Source organism: Bolinopsis microptera, chromosome 2 (genome assembly GCF_026151205.1).
Source record: "Bolinopsis microptera isolate Bmic1 chromosome 2, MBARI_Bmic_1.0, whole genome shotgun sequence".
Classification (NCBI taxonomy): domain Eukaryota; kingdom Metazoa; phylum Ctenophora; class Tentaculata; order Lobata; family Bolinopsidae; genus Bolinopsis; species Bolinopsis microptera.
In genome coordinates this window covers 5,419,111-5,446,109 of record NC_087073.1, presented here as the reverse complement: position 1 = coordinate 5,446,109, position 26,999 = coordinate 5,419,111, and the positions used below count along the sequence as shown (strand labels likewise).

Below are 26,999 nucleotides of genomic sequence, written 5' to 3'. Positions count from 1 at the left end.
GAGACTCTCCACTCAGTTTTCAAAAAAAATAATTGTCGACGTTTCGACCCACGCCTTTGTCATGGACGAGACGTTACAATTATTTAACATTGTAAATTGCAGCTGTGTAAGGAGTAACAATATATATTATATACTCATGCAATATACTTATTGTTCTCAGTTTGGAGCACTAAATGTATTTTAATTTACTGCTAACAGTGAGAGTGGTAATAACAAACGGACAGTAACACGGTTGCGCCATTATATTATACCACTGCTTTGTCTCCGTCTCACTGCCCCCCCCCCCACACTCGAGTACCTCTCGTGACTCGTGAGAGCAATATTTTCATCAGTGTTTATTCTGCCCTTTCTATTATCTATTGAAGATGATATTTTCTTTAATTTCATTAACCTATTGTAGTTACAAAATATCCGGATAGGATTCATTTTTTATGAGTCGCATCGTTGTGATTTTTATGAAAAATTACAACTATTGAGTTATAGTAGAACTATAAATCTAATTTTGTGGACGAATGACGATATTGTAAAGACTTGGCAACTCAGTAATCCCTCGATGGTCGCCTATAAGTCGGTTAGGGGCACAGTTAACGCACCGTTTACTGACAACCAAAGTGTTACCGTGTTCTTAAACACTTATTAGAGGATCTTTAAATCTCGTATTTTGTTGACTCATTGCAGGAAATACTATAATATGGCTATTGTGACTTGTGAACTTTGACGTATTGTCGGGTAAACAGAAACCTGTTTAAAACTATAATCACTTTGAAGGTGATTGTTTGTTGTGATTGTTTTCCTGTTGATTCACAACACCATGATTATGTGCCTCTTTTGTCAAGGATTGTTATTTCTTAAACGACACGCTTGTGACTCGTCAACATGATGAATAATCCCCGGAGCTAACAAATCAGCAAACAAATCAGGGCTCCGCAGGAGATTGTCACCTTGGCAGCTGTCCAATTTATCAACTGATGCTCAGGTTTTATCTTCAGTCTTCACAGTTCACAGGTTGACTCAGCGTCGTAGCGTGCCTACGTTAATACATTATAAGTAGTACAGGCTGAGATAGAGCTGATCAGTTACCTTTTTGAACTATAATTTAAAATTGTCCAAAAAATTCCGATTATTGTCTAAACTTATATTAATAAACTGTAGGTATTTCCAGTATTGTGTGAGAATATTAAAAAATATGCTTTTTTAGACCCAGTTGGCACGCTGAGCCAGCCTACTCTGACCGTGCCTAATTTGTATTATATGAATAACATCTGAAGTTGCATTTATATCTCTACCTGTTGGGAATTGGAGAAGGAGTGGTTCGTGAACTCTTCCGACCACGTGTCTCCAACTTAAGGTGAGTGGTGACCGTGGGGCGTGGTCGTGAGGGTTGTTAAATAACAATTTTAATTTTTGATGTGAGAATATGACTGTCTTATATACTTACTAGAAACATATTAAAGACTTTGGGCACTGGGCAGGTATAAAATGACCTTAGTATGCTCATGCTGTACTTACATAATGGCTTTTCGACAATTATATCGGTAGTTTTAAAGATAAAAGGCATTGTATTGTTCAGTGGGGATAATCACGGCTTTCATCAGTCAAATTAAAACAAGGCAAATGACTGGTAATCTTAGTAAAAGGCCAGTGAGTGCCGAAACGTAGACTATTTCTTTCACTTTTCACCTGTAATTTGCCTTGTTTCACTTTGTCCGTCGAGAGCCATGATGCTCCCTACTGGACAATGCAATGTTTAAAAGTCACGCCCGGTCTCATATTACGAGATCTTTAAAGAAAAAGGGAAACAATGGTTTCTTTATCATATTATGATACTGAAACAAACGTCCATTTACTAACCTTTAAAACTATTTACGACCATCTACGACCTCGTGTTCCGAATTATGCCAAAAAATGACCATTATAAACGATGCCATGTCGTTGGACCCCGCGCCGTTGATATAAATTTCATAACAGTTTATTGTGTTTATTATAATTATCATTGTCTATTACTTTTATAAGTATAGCCAGATCTCCGGTCTGAGTCATTTGTTTTTGGTTTGTCAACTTTTAAAGGCCACTTTCTATCTTATATTCGATTCAGTTCTGATTTTTTATCAAATCTCGTTGATAAATTATGACATTTGAGTAGTCTACTTTTTTCTTAGTACCTTTTGAGTTTTGGGGAGGGACGAATTCAGTTAATAACAAAAGTGTACGTTTTGCTATTTGCGAGAATATGAGCCAAAAATAATACAAGTAACTACAATTTACAAGTCTAGACTAAACGCACGTGCAACATAACAAAAATTGCACTCAGTACTCAATGGACAATAATTTGATATAATTAAAATATTCGTTAAAATCTAACTATATTATGACGAAAAAATGCCACGAATACCCATGCCGAAACCAATTAATTTCTCCAAACCTAAGTGGTCGGACCTTTGTTTTAAGATTAACGGTTGTTTTATATTTAATTTTCTTTAAATACTTAAAACAAATCCGATCTGTTAGAGTAGCCTCCTGGTCTGGCCAGTGCAAGTGGCCACGTACTTGTGAATAGTACTGATCAATAGTCACTAGATAGACTCATTACTGTATTGTTATTGTAGCCACATCTCTCCCGTTTTCTGACAAATTGCTTAAAGACTACTCAAAAATCTGAAGTTTTTTAAGCACTTTTGTCCAATTTCGTGTGTATTGTACAGGCACCAGGTTCTGTACAGGTGCTAGGTGCCGCGTATCTTACACCAACTATCCACACTGATATAACCAATTATCATATAGATAATAAATTTCAAATAATACAATGAATTAGAATGAATATGTTGTATAAACATGTTATGGATAATTAAATTTCGCGGGTTGGTGGGAAGTTATTACGACTGTTACCTTGCCTTCCATTTTCCAAATACAGCCTATACAGGACTCCCTAGATCCATTTTTTATAGGTCTATGATAATTGAGTTATGCAATATGCCGAGCATGATAATAACCTGTCTAGATTGCATTTCTTACTTCCAAGCCTACTTACCCGCTTACCGTCTTAACTAGCGGAATTATTATTATTATTAAAATAGCTTTAGCAATAAAGCTATGAGACACATAAGCTGCCAATATGTCAATGGCACGACCACTATTCCCTTTCGCCAGCCATTTTACCAGATCTGCCATGATTCTTCCTGAGAAAGAGATGAGATAATTTAGAAGTGACAAATTAAGAGTGTCCTTATATGAGTCTGTTGAGATTATGACATTCGCACCTCGCTTTCGCTAGTCCTGAGACGTGATCTGACCATGTCTACTGGTATAATGAAATCGCGTCCGTTTGTCTAGTTATATGATTGGAAGTTAAATAATATTGACCAGGTTCCTACCCCCGTGTCCAATAAACAACTTCTTTGAGAGTTCTCGAAGGGAATTATGTTGAAGGAGTGCAGAAGCCTCTCCAATCCCAGCAGTTCGAATTGTGATCATTTGCAATAATTTTATGTCTTTCAAGGAGTATTTTATTTATTCGATGTAGAATACTGTTGTTCAAATCTTTTCAATTGTGCTGGCACGGAACATCAAAGCAGCCGAATAAAACGAATATTATACTCTAAGTGACTTCAAAGAGCTTAACTTGGTAACCGTTGTCAATGGCATTTACGATCTATCCGAGCTTTTCTTCTAGAATTAAAACATCCTCATATTATTGAGCTAGGGTGTGGAATTTTACACCTGGTTAAAACGCTTCCATCCCATTATATAACACTCAATAAATGTAATAGATTTGTAGTGTTGTAATTTAAAACTTTTTAAATTAAGTACTTGTTCGAAAGCCATTTCCCAGCGATGCACATCATAGCAGCTAATTTCGCAACTTGACCGTTTCTAACTCAGTTCTCGAACACTTCAACACTTACCGTGATCTGACCATTCTTTTTGACCTGTGGCTTTATGTTTCGAGAGCATTTTGAAATTAGGAGAATTCTGTAAACTTAGAATGCATTTCACCATGGGATTCCTTCTTTATGTAATAATCTGGTAACCATGGTAACTAGTAGTGTTACCATGTTGACTACTATAACAATCAGGCTCATATAATTGGTATTAATTGTTCATGCGTTATTGGTTACTACTCCTAAAAATACCAATATACATATTATGCATCTTGACAAATAAAAATAAAAAGTATATTCATAATATAAATTATTATATATTAGGACCTTTTGCCAAAAATGAAAAAGATACCTTAATAAATATAATATTAAAACTTTAAATTCCGTAAGTTAACTAGTTAACTGTAATACTTATATTAGCTGACTACTGAGTAGCCTGTTAAAAGAATACTTAACCGATATAAGACTATAAGAGTATCCTCATCGGTTATTCAAGGTTACGATTTAAATATAAATTACGATGTATCGATAACGCCGGTCCAATATGAGTCTATTATCTCGTGTACTTGATACATAATATCATAATTAAGACAATTGTTGGGGCTATGCTGGAGAGTTTGCCATTCTCGAGCAGAGTTAAGGTCATCTGGCTACAAGTACATAGCCTCAACAAATCTAATAGATTTATAGTGTTGTACTTAGTTTTGAATTTTATTTTTCACTAGAAATGTAGAGGTTTATTGCCTGTTCTATCCAAAGTCATGATTAGTGCATAGGTAACGGTTTGCATCTTAATATCAAAGAATCAAGGAAATCATATTCATTATCCATGTCATCACATTTATTATTTATGCTCAAAGACATATAATTTAAATTAGTTATAATATAATAAGATATTTAATTTTCAATGAAAGCGGTGACTATAATAATATATTAAAACTGACTAAACACCTCCATCCTGGCGCCCGGAACCACGCTTATGTACTTGTCAAAGCAATAGTTGCTCTACTAATCATTAGTTTAACTTCAGTCAATAATAATTTGAGACCTGGAATAAATTCCATTGGACTGCTCATCAATTTTTATGATATAATTATAATAATGCCCATTAAAATTTAGCTCGCACTGAACACAACGATATTACCACACACCCGATAAAAATGACGTTTAAAAAATCATTGCACGTGCATGTGCACGTGCGCGTTCAACACCGTAACCATGGTTACTAGTATGCAACTTCTTATTCTTAGGTCGTACAGAGATAATCTTTCGAATTATAGTATAGACTAAAAAGCCCGTGGTCTCATGGAGGAAGCTAATAGTATTCTTTGGTAGTCAAGTTTTTATCGCATCAGAAAATGTCCGTCACAACCGAAGATACAACCGAATTAAATGTAAAACACTTTAAACACCACGTAATTACCACAAAACCGATCAAAATGGCGCTCGCAAATCTTTGCACGTACAATCCTCGTTACCATGGTTACTATGCAAATTCCTATTTCTCATCTTATTTGCACATGGGCGGTCGTACAGTACATACAGAAACAATTCTTTGAATTATAGTAGAGATTGGGCGTTGCGTTTGAAGCTCCGGTTAGTAATTAACGATAATAACGTTTATTGAACTGTGGTATAAATTTTGCCATAGTCCATACACTGTTAACTTTATTCTCGCCTGTTACTTGAAGGTACTGTAGCCGGACCAGGAGCCGAATTTACTCTATCAATGTTAAATATCGGTCCGTAGTTTCGCTTAGTACCTTATTCATATTTTCATATGGACACGAAGGTAGTTCGGCTCGCAATTTAAACGATAATAATACTGTAAAGCTGTAATTATCCTCTAAATCATCTATATCAATTAGTCGCATGCCGTGCGGCGTGCAGTTATGGAGTTAATATGTTCCTTGGTTGACTAGTCGAAAACCTCATTCCATTTATATCTAAATGATTTATATGAGACGGGAGACCGATATTTTATTTATATTATGCTTCTGTAATATCATATATTTCATTTGTGAAATATTCTCCTTATTTCTATGACTCTTTAGAGACAATAGTAATTAATGAAGCACGAGTTTCGCTGAAACTTTACGTACAGTCCATTAATTTCAAGCTTAATAGCGAGGTTGTCGTCAAAGAAATGATAATGAGTGAATCGAAAAGTAGTACCAACCTCAGATTAATTGCTTGTTTTGTTTTGTGAATCGTTATGAATTTATTCGTTCGTTAATATATAATACGAAGACAACTGCAGTTTATATAACATGCCACTATTATATTACGCAATTCTTTACAGATTGCTGCAGTTTTTATGCCGAATTCGACAAGTAAACGAATCTCTTAATAATTGTTTATCCCATGATCTAGGTAACTTCTTCACTTGTAGGTACTTAAATGATAATTGGTTGTGCGATAACAGTTTAGTAGCTCAAATTTTTGTCAGTCTCGGTATCATTTACCATGAATTTATTGGTGTACAAACTACGAGAGTCATTTGACAATTTATCCTTGTGTATAAAGAAGCGTTGAGTTTAACTAACGAACTAACTGAAATATTATTGCATGCTGTGATTTACTCAATTTGTGTCCCACCCTGGATTTAAGACTAGTTGTAGTCTCCACTGAATCCACGGCATTGGTTTTTCTGTTTCTACCCACTTTACTTAACATCAAACTTTTCATTAATATCTCGTGCTTTGCAACTTAATATTCTTCAACTTAACTCTTAACTGTTTCCACCAAACCAAATTTAAATAGTTCCATCATCGAACCCACGACGTTGAAACCATGATTATATTATAGCATTATTCAATATTCTGGTTATAATATAGCATTGTTCAATATTCTGGTTATAGTCATAGTCGATATCCAGCAAATATTCCATTTAACCATTTGATGGTTATAAAATAACACGTTGCCCCTTCTGCTCCTCAATTCGTTTATTAGAACTGTCTCCTGTTTGATACCCGTTCAAGGAATTTGGCACAATTACAATTTTCATTTTGAGATTCAATAGTACTTTGGAGTCGAAACAATATTGTACTGCAGTAAGTGCATAGTTTTACAAAATATAGAAGACAAACTTTTCGACGGATCCATTATAATAAACATAAACATAATATGCATCCTATGCATCTGAAGTGCACATGTTAACAAGGATGGGCGTAAGGATGGGCAAACTGCAACAGTAATCGGGGTGGTGGCCTTTCTGCTGTTACATGTGACAAAATGACAAGGTACACCTAGAATTAAAAGGAATGCAAAGCATTTTGATGGTAAAGCATTTACTTCGAACAAAATATTATAGTTATTTGGAAATTCAAAACATTTTAATGTCATCCAGTGAGATCCAAGAGCTATGCCTGTGCAGGAAATTTGCCAATTACTTTTTGCAAGATCACTTTTAATTAAATGATCAAAAGGGAAGAATCCAAAAAATATAATATGTTCGAGCCTAATTAATTTGAGCCCAAGAGCCTACATGAATTCAAGATCAGATTTGATTAGTCGTGAGAGGCCTATGAAGAGTAAAGAAACAAAATTAATATAGTTCTTTCTCCACAAAGTTTGGTTACTCAATCGTACGACACTGAAGAAAACAATCAAATCCAATCTATTAGATTGTCCCCACGCGCCATCACTTGACCCAATGACTCGTACTTATAAAGTTATAAAAAATGTGAATAGGACCGATGAATAGTCACTAACTAGTCACTATACTCATACCTGTTTTGTTATTGTAGCCTCATCTCCAGATGGGATCATATTATATACCAAACTCTTAGCCCAGACGCTTTGAGAGGATTAATAGTTCATACAAATAAGATTATTTAAAAAAAGTCGTTATGCCTGTGACGAAATTGTCTACCTAAAATTAGCTTTTTAACGCTACCCATCTAACTTTATTTTGTCAATTTATGACATAATATGGTACCCGATGACTGATTATTTATTGCCCTCACCGTCCCAAAGTCACAAAAATGCAGCAATGGCGCCTCCTTTATTTTAAATAACGTCAGGCAAATAAATGCCCTCTAAAAATCTCTCAAATAATGACATTCTTAGACAAAACGCATACTTTTGCAAACGTTAATCTTTCAAATTGTCTCTCATGCAGATTTATTGATATATCTCCCCACGCGTGCCTCTCCCCTATGCAGATCTAGTGGGATAATAATTACTTCAGTAATCCACTGTCCGACCTTCTACTTTGCTGTGCGTCCTGAAATTGCTCAAGAATTTCTTTCTCAATTTAACCACCTGTCAATTTAACCTTCTGCCTGCAGTTCTTAACTTAAACAGTTCTTAACTGCGTGCCAGATTATTGCTCAACTTTGTGCAACCATTTACCAGATTTGGAGTTAATATAATGTCTAAAGTGGAATTAGAAGATTGCAAACTTCATTGTTCGCATTAATAAGTATAAGTAGTTACTAGTTAGTCTCTTCACTTAAAGTTCATGGCTTAAGTAAATTGGTTCATACATTATTTAAGGTAGCCTAGTTACTAAATATATATCCGGCATCGGATATGTGCTCATGCAATTTGTTCTGAATTCTAGAGACTAGATCTGTCTAATTTCAGTAAAACTGGGTCACTCCAGGGTTTTGCGAAGTGGATAAAACTTGCTACGGGCGAGATGCATAGGTTTCAGATTATTAAGATCGAATTTGATGACTGAACGTGAAAATAAAAATAGTGAAGTCTAGCAAGTACAGATTACGCTTACCGTATTTATCCTATAAAACCTAGTCGAATTACGACTGTTAAAAATTTTTTCCCGATCCATGACTCGTGCCGAAGGCACAAAAGAGTCAAGGACAAGGGTTAGCGATCGAGGTTTTTTTTGTATATGGTAGCTTTGCGACCGAGCGTGCGTGCGTGCGTGCGTGCGTACGTGCCTGCGAGCACTGTTATCGCCCACGTGACTACCTGCGCAAAGTTATTTTGCGTGATAATCTGAATTATATAATTGTTGGCGCGTGGCGCTGAACCAACCAAGTACATTATTAATTTCATCATGTACGTATCCCACTAGGCACTAATTGATAGCATATTATTATTATTTTGAGTTAGTATTACTATTTTGCACAGATCCGTGTCAGGTTGCATAAACAATAAACATATGGTTACATAGAAGTATACACGATTTTCAAATTCAATATAGAATTATATTAACTGGGCGGCGCTCGGCAGTCGGCATGTCACTTCGCCATATTTGCATGTTTATATAAACAGTAAAGACTGGGCCGTCCCCAGGTTGTATGGAATATGATAAATACGCCATCACGGATCGGGAAATTGAGCGGCCATCCACAAAAGAAAAGCGGCCGCATTTCTTGTTGGTTCTGTAAGTTATTAACTATGTTAAAGATAACGCGTTTAACAGCACTTCCCCTAGTAGTTTATCTTGCATGCAAGGTTTACGACTGGGCGAGCGTTTCCTCATTTATGTCAATATCGTTTTGATTGCTGCAAAGCGTTTAGTGCAAAACTCACTTTATTTAGTGTTGTGTCTTTATATTGTTATATAGCGTTCATTTCTGTTGAATACTCACTTGCTCGTCAGCAAATTCTCTGGAATTTCTGACAGCTTGGCTTTATCTTTAGAGGTATTTAGGTTGCGAGATTGAGCCATTTCCTCGAACGTTTAGTTTGAATAACATGACGTGCTCATGATCAAGGTTGTGAAAATTGGCATGATTTCAACGCAACACGTTCATGTTATAAATGATCAGTTGTTCTTATAATTTATTGCATAAGTTATAAGTATTGTATTTGCATTACGTGCCTTCCAGTCTCTGCATATTTGACGTATTGGGACGTGTTGTTGATTATTATTTTTGAAAACCCTGCAAATGTAGTTAACAGGTGCAAGCTCATTTTAGGCCAAAAAACCAAACATCCTTAAAATTATAGGCTGATGTGTTGATGCAAAAATGAAAAATGGAGGACTCCAAAGCTATCTGATGATGTATCTGAAGATTCATATAAAGCCATATTATATCGATGGAATTTAATCTATCAGACCAGACCCTATTTTTCATCCTTCTTAACTTGCCAGCAGGCCACTCATAAACGGAAACAGAAGAACGAAGAAATAAAAAAAGTACGACGTTGTTCTAACTTCTAATATGAGAACGTTATATGAAGACCCTTTACTGTGCAATATAATCCAAATAAGTATTTTATCAAGCGGTTAACGGATATTTATTAAGTTTCCTTAATTAAATGATAAAGTATCAGTTACTGTTATTCATGCATATTATGGTATGGTTCCAAACAAAGAAACTAGACATTAGACATTTTATGACAAAGATATGAACAGTACACCTTCACACACAAAGGAAATTTTCAATAAACTAGAAGTATTAGCTTTACCGAACGTGATAGCTAAATGTATATTATGCTTAATGCACAAAGTATATTCTAACACTGCACCACCAAATATAATAAGAATGTTCACTGTTTCAAACTTAAACGCACCTAGAAGAGAACCTCAGTTCTTTGCAGTACCATTTAACCGTTTATGTAATTCAGACAAGAGCATTTCTTATATTGGGCCTAAGTTATATAACAAAACGGTCAACTTTATTAACAAGGACATAAAATACGTCACGACTTGTCTACAAGACAAATTCTTAAATTCATTCAAGTCTACAGTCAACAAGCATGTGCTTACTGCACAAGCACTTAACCCGGATGACAAGGACTGGAACAACTCAAATTTCGTACTTTTAGAAACTTGAATAATTTGGTACAACTTACGTTGATAGCGACGAGCAACAAAACTCCTCAGAACGAAATATGACTATGAGACTATCTTCAAGCATTTTTACAATGCTATCGCTACCGCGCAATTTCACTGTCATTTACAAAGATAAAAATATCACCGCGCATTCTTCAGACCCTGTGTCGCTGTTCTAAATTTATGTCAAGAGATAAGAGTTATTTAGAATTTCTTAATAGAACTATTTAAATTTGCTAATAGCGTAATCATATTTTATACATTATTCATATTTTATACATTGTGTGCATATATTTATATTTGATTGTAATTAAAGATTTTAAGGCGTTAGTGCCGAGTAATGCCTCTGGGTAGTGCTCCTCAATCAAAGACAACAGTAACTAGTAAAGTAGTAAGTAACTAGTAAAGCTTCTGTCTGTCCTATAATTATTCGGAGCAAGATATTTAGGAGACAAAATAGTCCCACTCTTAGCGTAGCACTCTGGTACTCGTATAGGTTAATATTTTACATGCCTTAAGTAACACTATAAAATAGTGTTACAGTGTAGCAGTAACCCGTCTTCTTACCCAAATAATTAACTTTAAGGAGGCTTCTCATCAGTAGCTGCACCTCCTTTCTCGGTTTCTGATCTGGAATTCTATGGGCTTCCAGACGGCCAGACCGAGTTGCACAAAAGCCCAGTGATCATATTGTTTATAAACAAATGTAAATATTTTGAATTTTCCACTTAATATGATTCAAAATGGTTGGCCAATGATCTGTCGAATACTATGTATCATATAAATATAAATAAACAATATTAAAGAATTTACCGTAAGAAAGTTAACTTTGTAATACGTTTATGCCATGTTACAATGTTACATAGTGCCCTATCACTCGTCTGGTATGAATAAAATGTGCCTAGAGAGACTATTTAAATAATCAGAACCTATTAACTTAACTTGTATACGTTTCGGTTTAGTTTAATTTACAATTTACTTGGGTGGAAGCTCTCTGTCGATAGTCTCAACTATATCCTCTACTTGGGGAGTTAAATGGTTTTTAAATTGCAAACTTGTCTGCAAGTTACTAAGTTAAAGTTACCTGGTTAGTTATATTATATATTTGTGCTCAGTCACTGGCAATAACTGTCGTTCTACTTGAGTCTGAGACTGAAATTAATAAGTGACTCCGGCAGGAGTTGGACTTCAAATCAATTTCTGCTGCTGCTGCTGCTACTGTCACGGTCATCTTGGGAAGCATTACAGATTGGTATTTCACCATACTTTTAAATTTGGAATGACTCCCGCTATCTGACAGATGGCATAATTTGTTTCTGCCCGGAATTTTTGCAGGATTCAGATTAACAATAATTTGTTCCCATTTTGTCGTCTCTTCTTGATAATATGTTGTAAGTTACCTGTGCAGCGCCCAGGGGTTTTAATGGTTTATCCACCAAGTAGGCGACCGGCGTGCTTTTGATATAAAAGCATGTCTGCTGAAGTATTAGTAAAGGAGTGGGGTTGAATGCTTAGACTGGCTCATTATGTTGCCAGTTACGTAAGTTGAGATAGCGGTTATCGAAAGTGCATCACACTGTAATCTTACAATTTACAGTGTAATTTCTCCGGCCTAGTAGAATAGTCATACCAGAAATCCACTGTAATAAGTTATGCAAGATCAATTATTCATATTTAAGACCAATTATTTCGGCCTGTTTCTAGGATAAGATCCATAACAGCTGATTCCCTTGTTACGCTTATAGACCAGTTTGGTTTGGTTTAAACAAGTTACCATATTCATACTTTAACTAAGCTTTTCTTATACAATTTCAAAATTTTTATCATAATTGATTCTTAATAAGCCTCGAAGCTTCCTCCTTAAAGATACTTTCCCATATTGTGAACAGGAAACAGCGAATTTAGCTATTTATTTAGGACGTAGTGGAGCCTCTGAATATATATATAATAATTAATAGATAACGGAATATGCGCATGTTATGCGATTTAATAAGAAGAAAATATGGATACAATTCAATCGATTATCTTTCTTCCGTTGGGATCAGTCAATCTTCCACTCGTTATAGAACCTCGAAATTGGAGAACTTTTCAAAATTTTGAGTATTTATGCTCTATCAAAACTTTGGTTGGCTATTAAGTTAGTCAAAGGTTCATTACGTCTCGTTAAATTTGGGTCACAAACAATATAGTAAGCAAGTAATAATAGTAAGCAATTTTAATAAGTTCGTTTAAATTAATTGTTATAATAAACATATTATACATGTGATGTATTATGTTGTTGTCGATTAGATCTGAATTGTGACTGTTGTCGAGATTCGACATCAGGTCTCAGGACTTACTCCCTCGCATTTCTTAATCGCTTATCTAGGAATAAAAACGCAATCAATACGATATGAGCTAGACAGTGGACGCGTCTTTGTTGCGAAAAATATCATTCGGCAGACTGTCAAGAAAATGCATATCTGTCATGTTGAGCAATAATTTCGCTTATTTTCTGCTTAAAGACTTTCATGGCATGACTTTTAATAAACCGAGCTCTGGTAAGTTTAGAGCTTCGTGTCGGATAACCTGCTCCAATTTTGTCAATTCTGCTGCTGATACTAAAAGTTCAATAAAAGTTTTGACTGCGATGATATTTTGTAGACATGTGTGATGATGTATGAATTGTCTCTAGTGAACCAATAAAAAGGTTAACTTACTTTAGTTAAGTAGTTTCTCACGTCAAAGTTGAACGATGGTATTAAGATTCCAGTCGATTAGTCCAGCGATCGCCATACGATTTACACACTGTGACGCGAGTCTTGTTAACCATCTTCGTAAGACATGGTCACAATTTCCCGACGGGCACAGTTCACTACTACCAACTGGGGTCTGGGCGCCCTCATTTTCGCAAGCTGCAAAACTTTTCTTGCAGATTTGTAGTATCCCATCGCCATTCGCTAATTTTACTTTTTGTTATAGTAATTTCTAGAACATTACTGATGATTCTTATTTTCAAGATGAATGTTCAAAATACCTGATTATCACGTTGTTGCGACAAAAGAAAACTTGCGTTACCCTCTCCTTCGTCGTAATTACTCGACAATTTGAGATTTAGGACACTCATCTACTGTAATACTTGTAATGAACGGTGAAATTTTTCGAATCGAATAACCTAGGTTTTTATGCTGAATAATGCAAAATACACCTTTCAGTAGTACATAATCGTCGTTTACTAAGACCCGAACCACAGGATTCATGGGGGCACATCCTTTACGGCGTTGATTTCTCTCCACTTACTTAAGGGGGGGGGGGGGGGGGGGGGCAATGGGTATTTTTTGTGAAACTTCAGAAAAAAAAATATATTCAGAATTTGAGGCCTAAATCAAAAATCCGTTCTCAAAATAAGGTCGAAATGCGATTTCGAGTCGATTTCGAAAATTTCATGCAAAAATTTTGAAAACTGATTGAGTTGTTACAATTTTAATGAGATCAATTCCGCGAATATCGCGAACCAAGATACGGGCAATTTAGTTCGATTTTTGTGGTTTTTTCGCCTTAGTATCCACATTTAAACAGATATAAAGCTATAACTTACAGAGAATACGTAGTTTAGGCTTACCTTTCACATAAAGTATGTTTCATTCAAAAATATTGATATTTGCCCAATTTATGGGACGAAATCTACCAAATTTGGTGCGTATGACCAAATATGGGCATATGGTTTTTTGCTCATAACTCAGTCATTTTTTGTACAATCTGGATACGAGTTCAGGAGACCACTAGCTACAAGTAGAGCAGATAAAATATGGGTATGGGGCATGTTCAGGGTATTTGGCTAAATTCGGCCTAATTTGGACCAAATATGGGCGTGGCTGCCCCGCGGGTACCGTTTGGCGGTTGGGGTCCGGGACCCCCTCAAAAGTTCTGTCACTGGTCCTAGTTTGTTGGTCAACTGCTATCTCGAAATCAAGTTTCACAAAAAAATACCCATTGCATTGGCTCTCCCCCCCCCCCCCCCCCCCCCTAATATTATGCAAAATACACCTACTTTCAGTAGTACATAATGATAAACGACGTTTTCTAATAAGACCCAGCCCACACGGTACCAGTTTTATGGAGCATATCCTTTGCGGCGTTTCTTTCTCTCTTCACTTACATTTATCACACCTTACCAAGTACTATGATTATCTTTAGTCAGTGAACTAACACCATGTCTATTCGGAATATACAGGGGGCCAAAAACCAGTACACATACGTTGGGTCTTAAAGGACCAGTCGAATATGATCTGAAAGGATCACGCGAAACGGATTCAAAATGAAGATTTTATCTCGTTAACAAAATTTCGTCCAGAGCAGCAGTATATGTAGTGTAGTACTGACAGTAGTTACACAACTCGGAATATTATACAAATATAATAAAAGTATCATGATATAATACTAATATAATATTATAAGCATATAAATTATAATATAATAAGAGTATTATTGTCACTATTATTACGCGTACCCGGCTCCCTCAGGACATGAAACATCACATTAGTTAAAACTCATCAGTTAAAACTCGCCAAATATAATATTGTGTTTTATTTCGCTGAACTGCAGCTTGGGAGAGCACGAAACCCTCGCTCGTATTAAACGACAAGCATAAATTCTGTTTCAAGGAAACAATGGTGAATGGGTAATATTCTGTTTTGTAAGCGTTTATATTTTGATGTCATGAACTTTTCGCATTTTTTCAAAAAATTACCGTGGGAATCAATTATACAGTCTGTTTTAAGAATGGTCCGATTTCAGTGATACATTTGCGACGTTTGATAATGAATAATGACCAGTTATATCAATACCGAACTTCGTGTCCCATCTCATTCTTAACATACCATTGTGTTGTTCATACTTCCTTGCTTGACTGTTTATCTGTTTTGATAGTGAGCATTTACCCCAACGTATAGCGTTAAGTAGTTTTGTCGAAGCTAGAGGAAGTAACTGAACATCTTGATTACGATATTTAATTCCCGACTGTCTCGCTAACACTTTATAAATGGCCACACGTAAAGTTGATCTTCATCGTTTTTAACTGCTGCGTTTAGTTACCTAGTTTTAATTTTGGAAGCTCTATCAATTTATTCGTTTACCGTAATATATTTATGTTCCAAGGACACAACACTTTTGTGTCTGGTAATTTAACAAGTTTTCTTTCTTGAGAATCGGGGTTACGGCGATAACATTTTTGTTATTTCGTCAATACCATAATACATATATAATGAGCAATTCGTATTCACTCAGGATAATAAATCAAACGACAATATGTCAACGACAAGTTCCTCCCCTCAAACCACGGATTACGAGGATTTCCACGCTACTCTGAACTCCGACCTAGACACTCTGTTCGGGGTCATCTGCTGCATCTGCTTCCTTTCTGGAACATTCGGCAATGTCGCTGCCTTCTTCTTCTTTAAATTCTCTAAGAACAACGTGCCTCACTCCATCTACAAGATCATAACAGCGACAGATTTCTACATTTGTATGTGCATTCTGCCGGTGGGTATTTGTTACCTGATGGATCGGAGTCCAGGTATCTTGTTCGGAACCACTGTTCCCTGCTACATCTGGGGGTACACTTGGAGCATTGTTGGGCGGCTCAGTGTCTTCCTGGTGGTGGTTCTAAGTACAACCCGGACTTGCCTGGTACTGAAGCCTTTTTACACGGTGAGAATCAAGGTGGTCATTGGATTCATCGTCGGGTATTTTCTGATCCTGTTGATACAGATGCTGCTGATTCAGTGGTTCACCAAGGCTAAAGTCGTGTACAAGAGACCATTTGCAGAGTGTGTTTTCTTCACTGACAGCTCCAAGGACCTAAAGCACAAAGCTCTCTACTTCATAGGCTACACCGTGCCCTTCATCGTCCCAATGTTCTTTGTTATCCTAAGCTGTGGACTGACGATCTGGGCGATTGCGATAAAGCCCAGGAGGAACGACTCCCACACGAAGGTCCAAGCTGCTTCCAGTGCCAGAGTAACCATGACTATTGTCATCTTCACTCTCGTCTATTCTCTCTTCAACATTCCACTGGTCTTTGACAGGCTTCTCCTGGCTATCCGCGATCTTTTCGAGGTCAAAGGTTTCGAGAAGTTTCATAACTTTACAAACGTCGAGTACTATCTGAACTTTACGTACAGTATCAGTGTAGCGATCAACTCCGCACTCAATCCCTGGCTTTACTTATGGCGGATGGCAAACTTCAGAAGGTTTCTTTGCGATCTGGTCCATCGGCTGCTGCCTGCACGGTGTCAGAATGCGGTCGGGTGCAGTCCTGGGAGTTATCGCACAGCTGGTAAGCGGGGTAGTACACTGTTTGAGACCACGTCTTTTATTGCCTGAGACATTTACTTGTGCCTGCGATCAATTACAAATTTTCCCAATTTGTGGCAGTTTGCTACATAATTACTTACTTTAGGTGGGTACAACAAGATCGATTCTTGACAACTGGTCGCTTCTCGGCGGTATCTACAATCCCACAGCCAGAAAGATGGCAAACAGGCAGATAATCTGCGAGGAAATTTTGGATTTTGGAAGAAATTTGGTGCCAAAGAGGAAATTTTTAGAAGACCTGACTTTTCTGGGCAAATAATGGCTCAATGGCTACTGTTGTAATTAAGTGATTAAATAGCTGCTAATAAATTTTTTGGGGGGAAACATTGATCTGCAAGGAAATTTGAAACTGTCTGGATGTGGGACTACACCCTTCGAGACCACGTCTTTTATTTCCTGAGACATTTACTTTTGCCCGCGATCAATTACAAATTTTCCCAATTTGTGGCAGTTTGCTAATAATTACTTTAGGTGACTACAGCAAGACCCGCTTTTCGACATGTGGTCATTTGTCGACAAGTGTTCATTTCTCGACAGTTGGTCGCTTCTCGACCGTTGGTCGCTCCTCAAAAGTCGACAGTATCATTATAAATGAAGGAGAGAGTTGTTAGCGATGGCTGTAGAAGAGACGCCCGTCTAGATTTTGGCTTGTTTGACACTTTTTAGTGTCCTTAATTTTTCTTTTTCGGGCCATTTCTTACTGAAAACTAGTAGTTGGTTCTCAAGCATTCTTTTTCGCTGAACAATTCCGCTGTTTTAACATTGTGGCAACAACACAAACTTTCAGAATTTTTCTTTCGAGAATTGATTTTATGTTTGTGACCCGATTGGATATTACTATCTGTCAACCCTATTTTTGTCTTTAATCTTTTGTTTGAACTTTGTTCCCTATTAATTACTGTAAATTTACAAAATGAAGGACATTGTGGCAATGTTATAAATCTGACAAATTCAAGGAAAATTACAGTTTTCGTTCCATCCTAATGGAGTGCTTGATCATGTCATTGACCTCAAATCAAACGTATCTGTGACCTTGACCATTAACCTAATTGTATTCCAGATTCAGTGTTTGGAGTTCACAGTGGACGGGTCATACCTACTATCGGTGGGAAACTATAAAGAAAACGCTCTGGTCCTGTGGGATTCAAACAACTGGGCAGTTCACACTGTCGCTAAGGTTGGATTTCTTTCATATTATCTTCAGCTTTAATTTTACTGTTAAGACAAGATTCCAATCTTATCGTGTTGATATACTTGGTATGTTTGTGTTTATTTGCATTTTTAAATCATTCGAATAGAAATTGTATTTAGTTTCTGTTTCTGTTTTTGTTTCTGTTTCTGTTACTGTACGAGTAAACTGTAATAATATTGTTCAGACTGAGCATTATGTCCACGCAGTGGCGTGTGACCCACAGAACGCTACTGAGTTTGTAACAGCAGGAAAATGTGTCCAGTTCTGGATTCTAGATCACAAACAGGAACTGAGCGTGGCTACCGGAACACTTCCTATGCAGTTTATTAGAAGGTTTGTGTTTACGGTTAATGGTTTTCATGCATGGTCTTCCATCATTTCTTCACGAAAACCAATTTTAACGATCCTCTAACTTGAGATAATATCACCAGACACAAGCTAAAGTTCCATTACTCAGTATTGGAGATGAAGCAGAGTTCACAGCTGTGACTTACACTGACACAGGCATGGTCTACATAGGAACTAACACTGGGTATGTGACCTTGTGGGACCCCAGATCGACTGCTTGTATCCTGCATTGGTCCGCTCACCCGCAGGAGGTTGATTTGCTGTGGTATCAGAACGCTTCCCTCGTTTCAGGTGGGTGTTTTAAAGAGTGTTGTCTAGACAGCCATTTAACCGGGATAACTTGCTTGTATTGGATACCGAGGGAAGTAAAATGTCAATTTCGATAATCAAATTTAGCTCTTTTAATGGGCTTGTTGAATGTCTAACGGAATCGTTCTCTCCCGATACTAAATAAGACTGAAATCGAAAACATTTCAGGTGGAGTGAGCAAGAATCTAAAATTATGGAACATACAGAAAACCGACGCTGATGACACCTCTGTCATGCTACACGATGAACTGGAGTTTGATGCAGCAATAGTTTCCTGCGTTATGGACGAACAAATGAATTTAGGTAGGCATAAAGCAAGCAACCAAGTAGTGTCCTTGTGAATGTAGAGCCCAGAGTTGCCCCATATGTAACGTCCGGTAACAATTCGCGTAGGATTTGTATTTTATGGATTGCGCGAGCAGTAGCAGAGTGTTCAAAGTCAATGTCAGCGCTCTGTTCACATGTTTTGAAAATGTGCGATAAACCGCTAAAATATCATTGGCTTCATAGCGCGCCGGATCGATCGGTTTAAATTACAAGGTCCATTTTTTACCGCATCTCCCATCTTAAATATTATGCTAATGGGACATAGGTATTAGGTATGAGCATAAACAGTGTACAATCTTGTAAAGTCGTCTGCTCATAGACCCAAATAAGGTGGCTGTTAAAACTTAATCAAACCTTGTAGCGCGATGCACTACTGGGTCGCGCGCGCATCAAATAATGCTTCTCGCAACCACTTCGGTAGATCGGCGAGATGCACCACTGCCTCACCGAGCTGCGAAGGATTGACATCGTGAATCAAAATCAAACCCTAAACTGCTGTAATTAATATAATAGTCCATTCCGGTCGAAGATCTCAGTGAAATTATAACTAAACAATAAATATGGCCCATGATTCAAGATTTTATCAAATAATTTAAATGAATGAGGTTAAAATGTTCATCCTACCTACTGTTTGTTCCTTTATTGTGACTGCTACACGTAAATCATTATTTAACAGTGAAGTAAACTGTATAGTAGAAAGTAGGAACTACGCACTACGTAGCGCCTTAACTGTAAACTTCAGAATTTAGACTCTTGTTAAATCGAGCGCCACTTAAAATTTTTAGCTTCCTTAGTTTATAATTTAAGTATGGTAGGTTCCTTGGTTTATGATATAAGTCTAAAGATTTAACTTGATATGTGCAATTCCTGGGGCTTGTTAAAGTTCCCATTTATTCTCAATCCTTGGTTACTGAATATGCTGATGTCCAAATCGAAACTAAATGAAGTTTGAGTAGTGAATGGCCCTTTTTCTGTTAAATTCTTCAATTAATTAATCATGAATAATAAAGATTTAAATAAACCACAGATATTAGCATATGAATTAATTGGGAGAGAGACATATCCCCATTTATAATTGAGACCATATTACATAATGTTAAAATTACTTCAATAGCCATTTTACTGAAACTTCGCTTCACATACGTTTTAATACAACTTTCTTGTATATTTATGACCAGCAAGCTCCACGTGTACAGTCATTTTTCACTCAAGAATTATCTTCTACCTAAAAAATTCCTTATTCCTAGCGAAAACTTTAAAAGTTTGACCTCCATTACTATTCTTCTTATCGGAAATATTTTGAACGTATTTTGTCCCAGGTATTGTCGGCACTACGTCTGGAACACTCTGGTATGTGAACTGGGAGGAAAAGACATCCATCCGACTTGTTGGCGGACATCCTGATCAAGTCAACGACATTGCATTCAGTTCCGGGGACACTTTCGCAGTAGCAATCGAAGATGGAAGTCTCAGACTTTGGAACTACGGTAAATATACGGTTTTTGCTGGACTGTATTGCAAGCAGTCCCGTACATTGGTATTTACTCTCAGGAATTACCCCTGGGCAGGAGATTGGTTATTACAGAAATAGTATTAAGAATATTCAGCAATGTTTTAGATGTGAACTGATCGACAAAAAAGCTTGCAATTGATACTGAGCTACCCTTAATTCTTGAAGTTAAGTGTATTTAGCTTGAGTTCAGACCGCTCCTCTCCCTCGCTAATGACCCTAATGATCGGACTCCGCGGTAATTTTTCTCGACGAGCCCTAACCTCAATTTTATCACGACAATTCGTCTACTTTTTATGTTATTATGTAATAGGCATGGGAATATTGTATCTAAAACCGACACTTGGCAACCGTCATTCAGCTTTTCGGTAAATGTAATTATGAGGTTGAAGGAAAAGTTTTATGATTTATCACCAAAATCAATTGTGGCTTATCAAATTTTCTTACTTTAAGCTTTTTTCGCATTTCCAGTCAGACTCCAGAGTCATTATACAAATAATCATGTTTTTTTAAACCAGGAAACTCTGTCCTTTCTGCGGAGAACATTTTTCTCTGTCACGGCCGGTTGATTTCGTTTTGAGATAACTAATTTCTGCAGTCTGTAGGGCTCATTTCCTAGACTAATTTACCCTCCAGACTTTTTAGCTTCATATTATCATACCAACAAATTACATCATCGTCGCCTTGCATTTTCACAAAATGCGCCAGACGATTCCCTTCCTACCTACGTCAAACACAAAACACAGCCCGCCTCCTTCACTTGGACGTGAACGTAGTCAGCATATAATATTAATGCGTCCCAGTCGTCCTCGGCTGGAGTGTCGTCACCGCTACTCAGACACAATCACTTATCTGTCTAAATTATTCGCCTAAACGGTCCATACAGTGGCTGCCTACTTCCGGGTAACGTTGACAGAAATTGAGAGCCCTACGTCTAGACCAGGTCCGGATACTGATCATAGACAGGTGCAATATATTATAAAGGAGTATTTGTCAGTTTACCGGTCTGTTGAGTGGCTTACTCCCGCCACTATTGTTATCTTGCAAAGTGGCGCCTGTCAGTGGGTAGTGAGTGGAACGACTGTACATGTGAAATAACGATTCAGTTAAAAGTTCGTTATTTAGCCACAAGATCGGAGGGGGGATTAGCGTTAGAGGGTTTTACAGAGAGGTATAAATCTGGTAAACCTACCGGGATGATGCCCGGTAAACTTGGCTAATTCTTAGTTTGAATAATATGCTGTTTTACGCGGGTTACCGCTGGAAAAAGATTAACGGTGACCCGGAAACGGCTACTTGAATTTATTAAAGTGCAAACTTTTTCTTAATTAACACCTCCATAGGTTACCCAAGTGGCCGGTGGCCAGAAAATTCCGTGATTTACACAAGTTTCTGCGGGGAACACAAAACCAAAGATTAAAACCTGGCCGAACTAGAGTGGCGACACAACGCGATCCTAATTATTTCAGAACCACTACACTTCATCCTCAACTCTAACAACCATTCCCTCAGAGCCGCTGGAACAAGCAGTCCAGTTTCAAGTTGTGAGCGCCTCCTGCACATGCATAGTGTTCCGTCCGGACGACAGTACACGAATCAGTGCCGGTTATGGAGACGGCACAATCAGGACTTTCGACCTGGCCAGTGTGGCTATGATCTGTAAAATGGCACCTCACCGACAAGCCATTACAATCTTGAGATACTCACAGAATGGTGAGTTGTCCAAGTAAAGAGTTTTCTCTTTAATTATAAGAATTAGCGCGAAAATCAGTGAGGATTTACTTGCTCTTCTGGAAAATGAACTGAGTTGCGATAGTGTTCCAAACTTTATTGGGGATTAGTGAATGAGTAGAGTTTCCCTAATGTCACCAGTTCATTGAATTACAGAAAAAAAGGCTCATAAGTTAATTTTAAAACCTGTGCCCTTTTTCGCGGACTCCCTGTCTGTGAACAGCTTCTGACTCTCTGGAGCTGTGCGATTAATCACAAATATTTAAAAATGTGGCAGAAATTCAGAATACCATGTTCCCGATCCGAGTCTCGCACATCCGGCTGGCTAACTTCCCCACAACATCTGGGCACGTACTGGTTTCACACAGTATGACCTGTTAAATGGCTCTGACTAATGCCCCTCATGCCCGATCTGTTATAACACATTCCTGGCACAGATCCAAAACACGCTGACTTTCAATTGTTCTGGTGGCTGTTGAACGTGGTTACAGGTATTTGTTCAATCTCATGATTTGTCAATAGCCTAGATGCTAATGAATTGTACCTGATTACATTAGCCGAGCTGTGCACTGTTCTGAGTTCTCCCAATATTCCCTGCTAGCTTCCCGCCGTATATTTCAAATTCAGCCAGGAGATTAGGGGCCCGAGTTTAATTTCCAGGTGTGTGACGTGCATGGGCTACTGTAATACTCATAATGTTTATTTAAAGACATAATCATATCAGAAATGTTTTGCGAATCATCACAATTTGTGGTTCTTACTAAATGGCCAATTTCAAAATTTGTTGAAATGGAGTGGAGATGGCTACCCAGCTGTTCTGCCATTTAGTGGGGTCCCCTTAATTTGATGTTTAGAGTGAGACCTTCCCGGTAAGTGAGCTAAGGAGTTAAGAATGATTTGCACCACTGGTCAGCCGTCAGGTACGGGATTCAGAACAGATTCTCGGAACTAAGTATCTGCCGTGCTATTGTCTCGACGCCTTGAGGGACTGGGAACAGGAATTGCTAAAATTTGAAACTTTAAACATAGTGTTTAGTGACCTGCTAGCCATACAGTCTGCCGAGAAATGCTCAGGGCGGGTAATTCGGTTATTTTAGAAGCATGTCTGTTATTTCGGGATTACAGGAATTATAGGCTCTTCAAGTATAAGCTACTAATATGAAACTCATGAAATCATCACGGAGATACTATTAAAGGTACTGAGCTTCACAATTTAGAAGACTTTTGCGTTCGCAACTTTATTTACTAGCAGATTTAAGCATGCTATGGAATGCCGACTAAAGAATTAAAGTAGATCAGCTAAGTTAAAAGTCTTGATACCACCAATATCTGATATTTAGGTATACTCTATAAATAGACGATAAAGAGCAAAAGTGCTTTAGATATCCAAACTTGGATTTCCATTTATTTGTCTGGTCTGGAAATCATAAACTTTACAAGCAAATAAACCTGACACAAACCCCCTTCTTCAGGCCAGGTGTTGGTGTCAGGGGACAGCAACGGCTTAGCTTCAGTCATCAACTCGGAGACAGGCCTAATCATGAGAGTAATATCGGATCACAAGAAGAGTACTGCTGCTGTGACCTCCCTCAATTTCAGCACTTTGTCCCCGCACTGGTTGATTGCCACTGCAGACCGTCGGGTCAGTGTTTGGGCTGCAGACTGGGTGAGAAATTTGTTTTGGGACACTTATCCGCTTTTACGAATTCCGCCTGACTAACGGACATTTACAATTCAATTTCATTAAAACTATTTCCCTTTTCTGCGTGCGCCCCCGTACGCAATTTGTCATATTGTGTCAGCAGCATTATTTTCAGGAAACAGACAATAACAAGATGATTTGTTGGCTCTCGTTCCCAGCCCCCTCCTTCACTCCCTCTGGAGATCCAGTAGATAAAAACAACTACAGATCCCTCCCTCCCTCTCTAGCCCTCTTCTCCCCTCTTGAACGAGACACCATCCTTTACGCAGGATACGGACTCCTTCAGGAGATCCTGTTCTACAATTTCAAAACCAAGGAGACAGTCCGCAAGATAAACCTAGCACACTGGGCTACAGCCCTAGATATCATCCCCAACTCTAACCTGATTGTTATTGGAAGTCACGACCGGTTAGTTACCATAGTGGACTATACCAGCGGAACATTCCAAGACTTTGTGGCCCATGATAATGAGGTGGGTATAGCTGGGTATTGGGAGAAAAATAACGTGGTGTGTTCCGGGTCGGGTGCAGGGATTGCACTGTGGAATGTGAAGGTCTGAGAAGGTATTTCCTTTGGAATGCAGGGGAATCAGGTTTCAGAGGGGAAGTATAGTTAAAGAGTTGGAGAAATGGATTGCTGGAACAATAGGACAATTAAATTGTAGAGAGAGCGATGGTGTTTAAATATACTGCTCAACCGTAGGTTTACAGTGTATAGTGCATGTACATATTTAAAGGTTAAACTTGAATTTATTATGCAGTATATTTTCAGGGTTATCACATTAATTTTCAGACACATCAGAATCAAATCAGTGAATGATGATAATTTGGCTGGGCTTTGATATTTTATATGTTCTTTATTTTGAGCAGTGATTATTAATTGTATTACTTAGCTTTATAATGTTGCGATCAAATCATGACTTTTGACGGGCAATCAATAAATTTTTTATGATTTTTTCAAATATGACAGTATGTACATTTGTATTTATATGTTAAACTTATATTATTTAACTTTGCAACATTTTGCTTTTGAAATTGAGTTCTATAATTTGTATTCAATCTATACTTGAAACTAATTAAAACTCTACAAATGTATGACCATCAAAATGATGTTTTCTGGAGAGTAAATGTCGCTGTTTTGATGAAAACTTTAACCCAGGAGATGCGGATTACTGTGAAGGAATGTAGAAGAATGGTATTTATTATAACCATCAGACTCAAAGACACGCAGTCAACAGTCTGTAAGTTGATCCGGTTTTCCTTGTATTTGGACATATTTTGACACGAATAGACGAATACGCGGAGGATATGCCGGTATTAGATCACTAATAAGTGACCAGATACACAAGCGGACGGTGGCGCCACTGAAAATCTTGAAACCTAGAGAAACGTTCATTAGATTTAGCTTACAACAATCATAGATTTAAAAGGGTATTCAACAAAATGTGAGACCGGCACCGCTGTTCTTGTCCCTAGGGTCAAATCCCAATTACAGATAATTACATTATCAATCCTTGATCATGATTTGTACAATATATGGCACATTTATTTTCTAATTCACCCCTCTAAAAACCCCTCTTCCTGGCTCGCATCCAGTAATTGAATCCGGGGCGACCAATAGTAGTGCGAGAACAATACAGCCGGATGATTGCCCTGCTATATTATATGTGACTGATTTCCTGGCTCGTGTCCAGCATATAAATCAAGTTCAAATGTTGGCAGAATGCCAACGTCACGAGCTGTATCAAATAGAAGCAGAGCCCCCAAAAACATGAACTTTACCTGAGAGATAATTATACCCATGATCGTGTGGTGTTTATTTTTAGACGTCTAACCTGAGTGTTACTTTTAGCAAACACAATAATAACCCGCTCGTGAGTAGCCACCACTCAGTTCCGTCTCCAGCTGATCAGGACCAGCACATACCGGCACGAGCTTAACTAATTCTTACAATTCCTGGCACTGGAACAGCTGCTCTAACTAGATGAGTTGTCATGACTACAGCTGGACCCCAACAAGCCTGATCAGCGTGTCACCTTTATTAGATAATCGCTCTTTAATCTGATAATGCATCTGAACTACTACCCTGTGGATTAGGTTATCAACCAGCCTGAGTCCGCACTTTTCTTCTATAACTGGGCCGCTCAAACAGTTCCGCATACTTGTTCCTCTGAGTGTCAGTGGGGGAATCTCCGGGCTGAGTGTGTCCTGTCATTGGAGCCTAATGAGAGTTTCACAGTGCTCTAGAACTCAATAACCAGAGGTTCCATAGCACCTCACACAACTCTCTACAATGTAATCAACCTTTTGAGAGTTTATTGCACGGAGATAATTGTATTTTCACAAGTAGGTTACCGGCCAGTTAGCAGCTACCTCTTACTCCGATCGGGTTCGAATTTCCCACCTTTTTTAGGGTTTCAGAGTTGGCACAACTCCAAATCTATTGGGAATATGATTAGTTACCCTAGCAACCCGCTAACTAGTTGGAACCTAAATGTGGTCACGTGGTTCACTTCTTAGAACTTTCGAGTTTTGACACCCCGTGCAGTGGCCCATGTGCAACATTGTCCAGGGAGCTGAAATAGTGCAATTACTTTTTAACACTGGTAACACGGCAACGTGTTGAACAGTTAAAAGATGAGAGCAGTGATGCAGCCTCTAACGCTACTACTCGGATAATAATAGGAATTAGAAAAACGTCACGTCATACATCCCCTGAGGGTATTCGAACTTTTCTTGGGAATGAATGTGAGGGTAGTTATTGCAGCTCCCTCTCAAAAATAACGGGGTTTAGCGCTACAAAATTACTGTAATTTGTACCAGTAAGATCGAATTTGCGCTGTATTATGTAACTGAAATACTGAACACGACAAATTTATAAACCGTTTTGAATCT

The 26,999-nt window shown here is 37.8% G+C and overlaps 2 protein-coding genes across 2 annotated transcripts in view; both read left to right on the top strand.

The window, feature by feature from the left end:
- LOC134811658 (WD repeat-containing protein 90-like) overlaps positions 1 to 24,948 on the top strand; it is a 45,979-nt gene extending 21,031 nt beyond the window's left edge. Inside the window, exons 10-17 of the mRNA XM_063818680.1 lie at positions 18,047 to 18,163; positions 18,363 to 18,511; positions 18,636 to 18,817; positions 19,004 to 19,138; positions 20,482 to 20,649; positions 22,185 to 22,385; positions 23,876 to 24,069; positions 24,221 to 24,948. Coding sequence (XP_063674750.1) covers positions 18,047 to 18,163; positions 18,363 to 18,511; positions 18,636 to 18,817; positions 19,004 to 19,138; positions 20,482 to 20,649; positions 22,185 to 22,385; positions 23,876 to 24,069; positions 24,221 to 24,664 — 1,590 coding nt within the window. The 3' untranslated portion in view covers positions 24,665 to 24,948. The remainder of the gene's footprint in view (positions 1 to 18,046; positions 18,164 to 18,362; positions 18,512 to 18,635; positions 18,818 to 19,003; positions 19,139 to 20,481; positions 20,650 to 22,184; positions 22,386 to 23,875; positions 24,070 to 24,220) is intronic.
- Positions 15,902 to 17,076, top strand: LOC134811659 (chemerin-like receptor 1). Its single transcript, XM_063818681.1, has one exon. The coding sequence runs from the start codon at positions 15,919 to 15,921 to the stop codon at positions 16,993 to 16,995; it is 1,077 nt and encodes a 358-aa protein (XP_063674751.1). The 5' UTR covers positions 15,902 to 15,918; the 3' UTR covers positions 16,996 to 17,076.
- Positions 24,949 to 26,999: the final 2,051 nt, after the last annotated feature.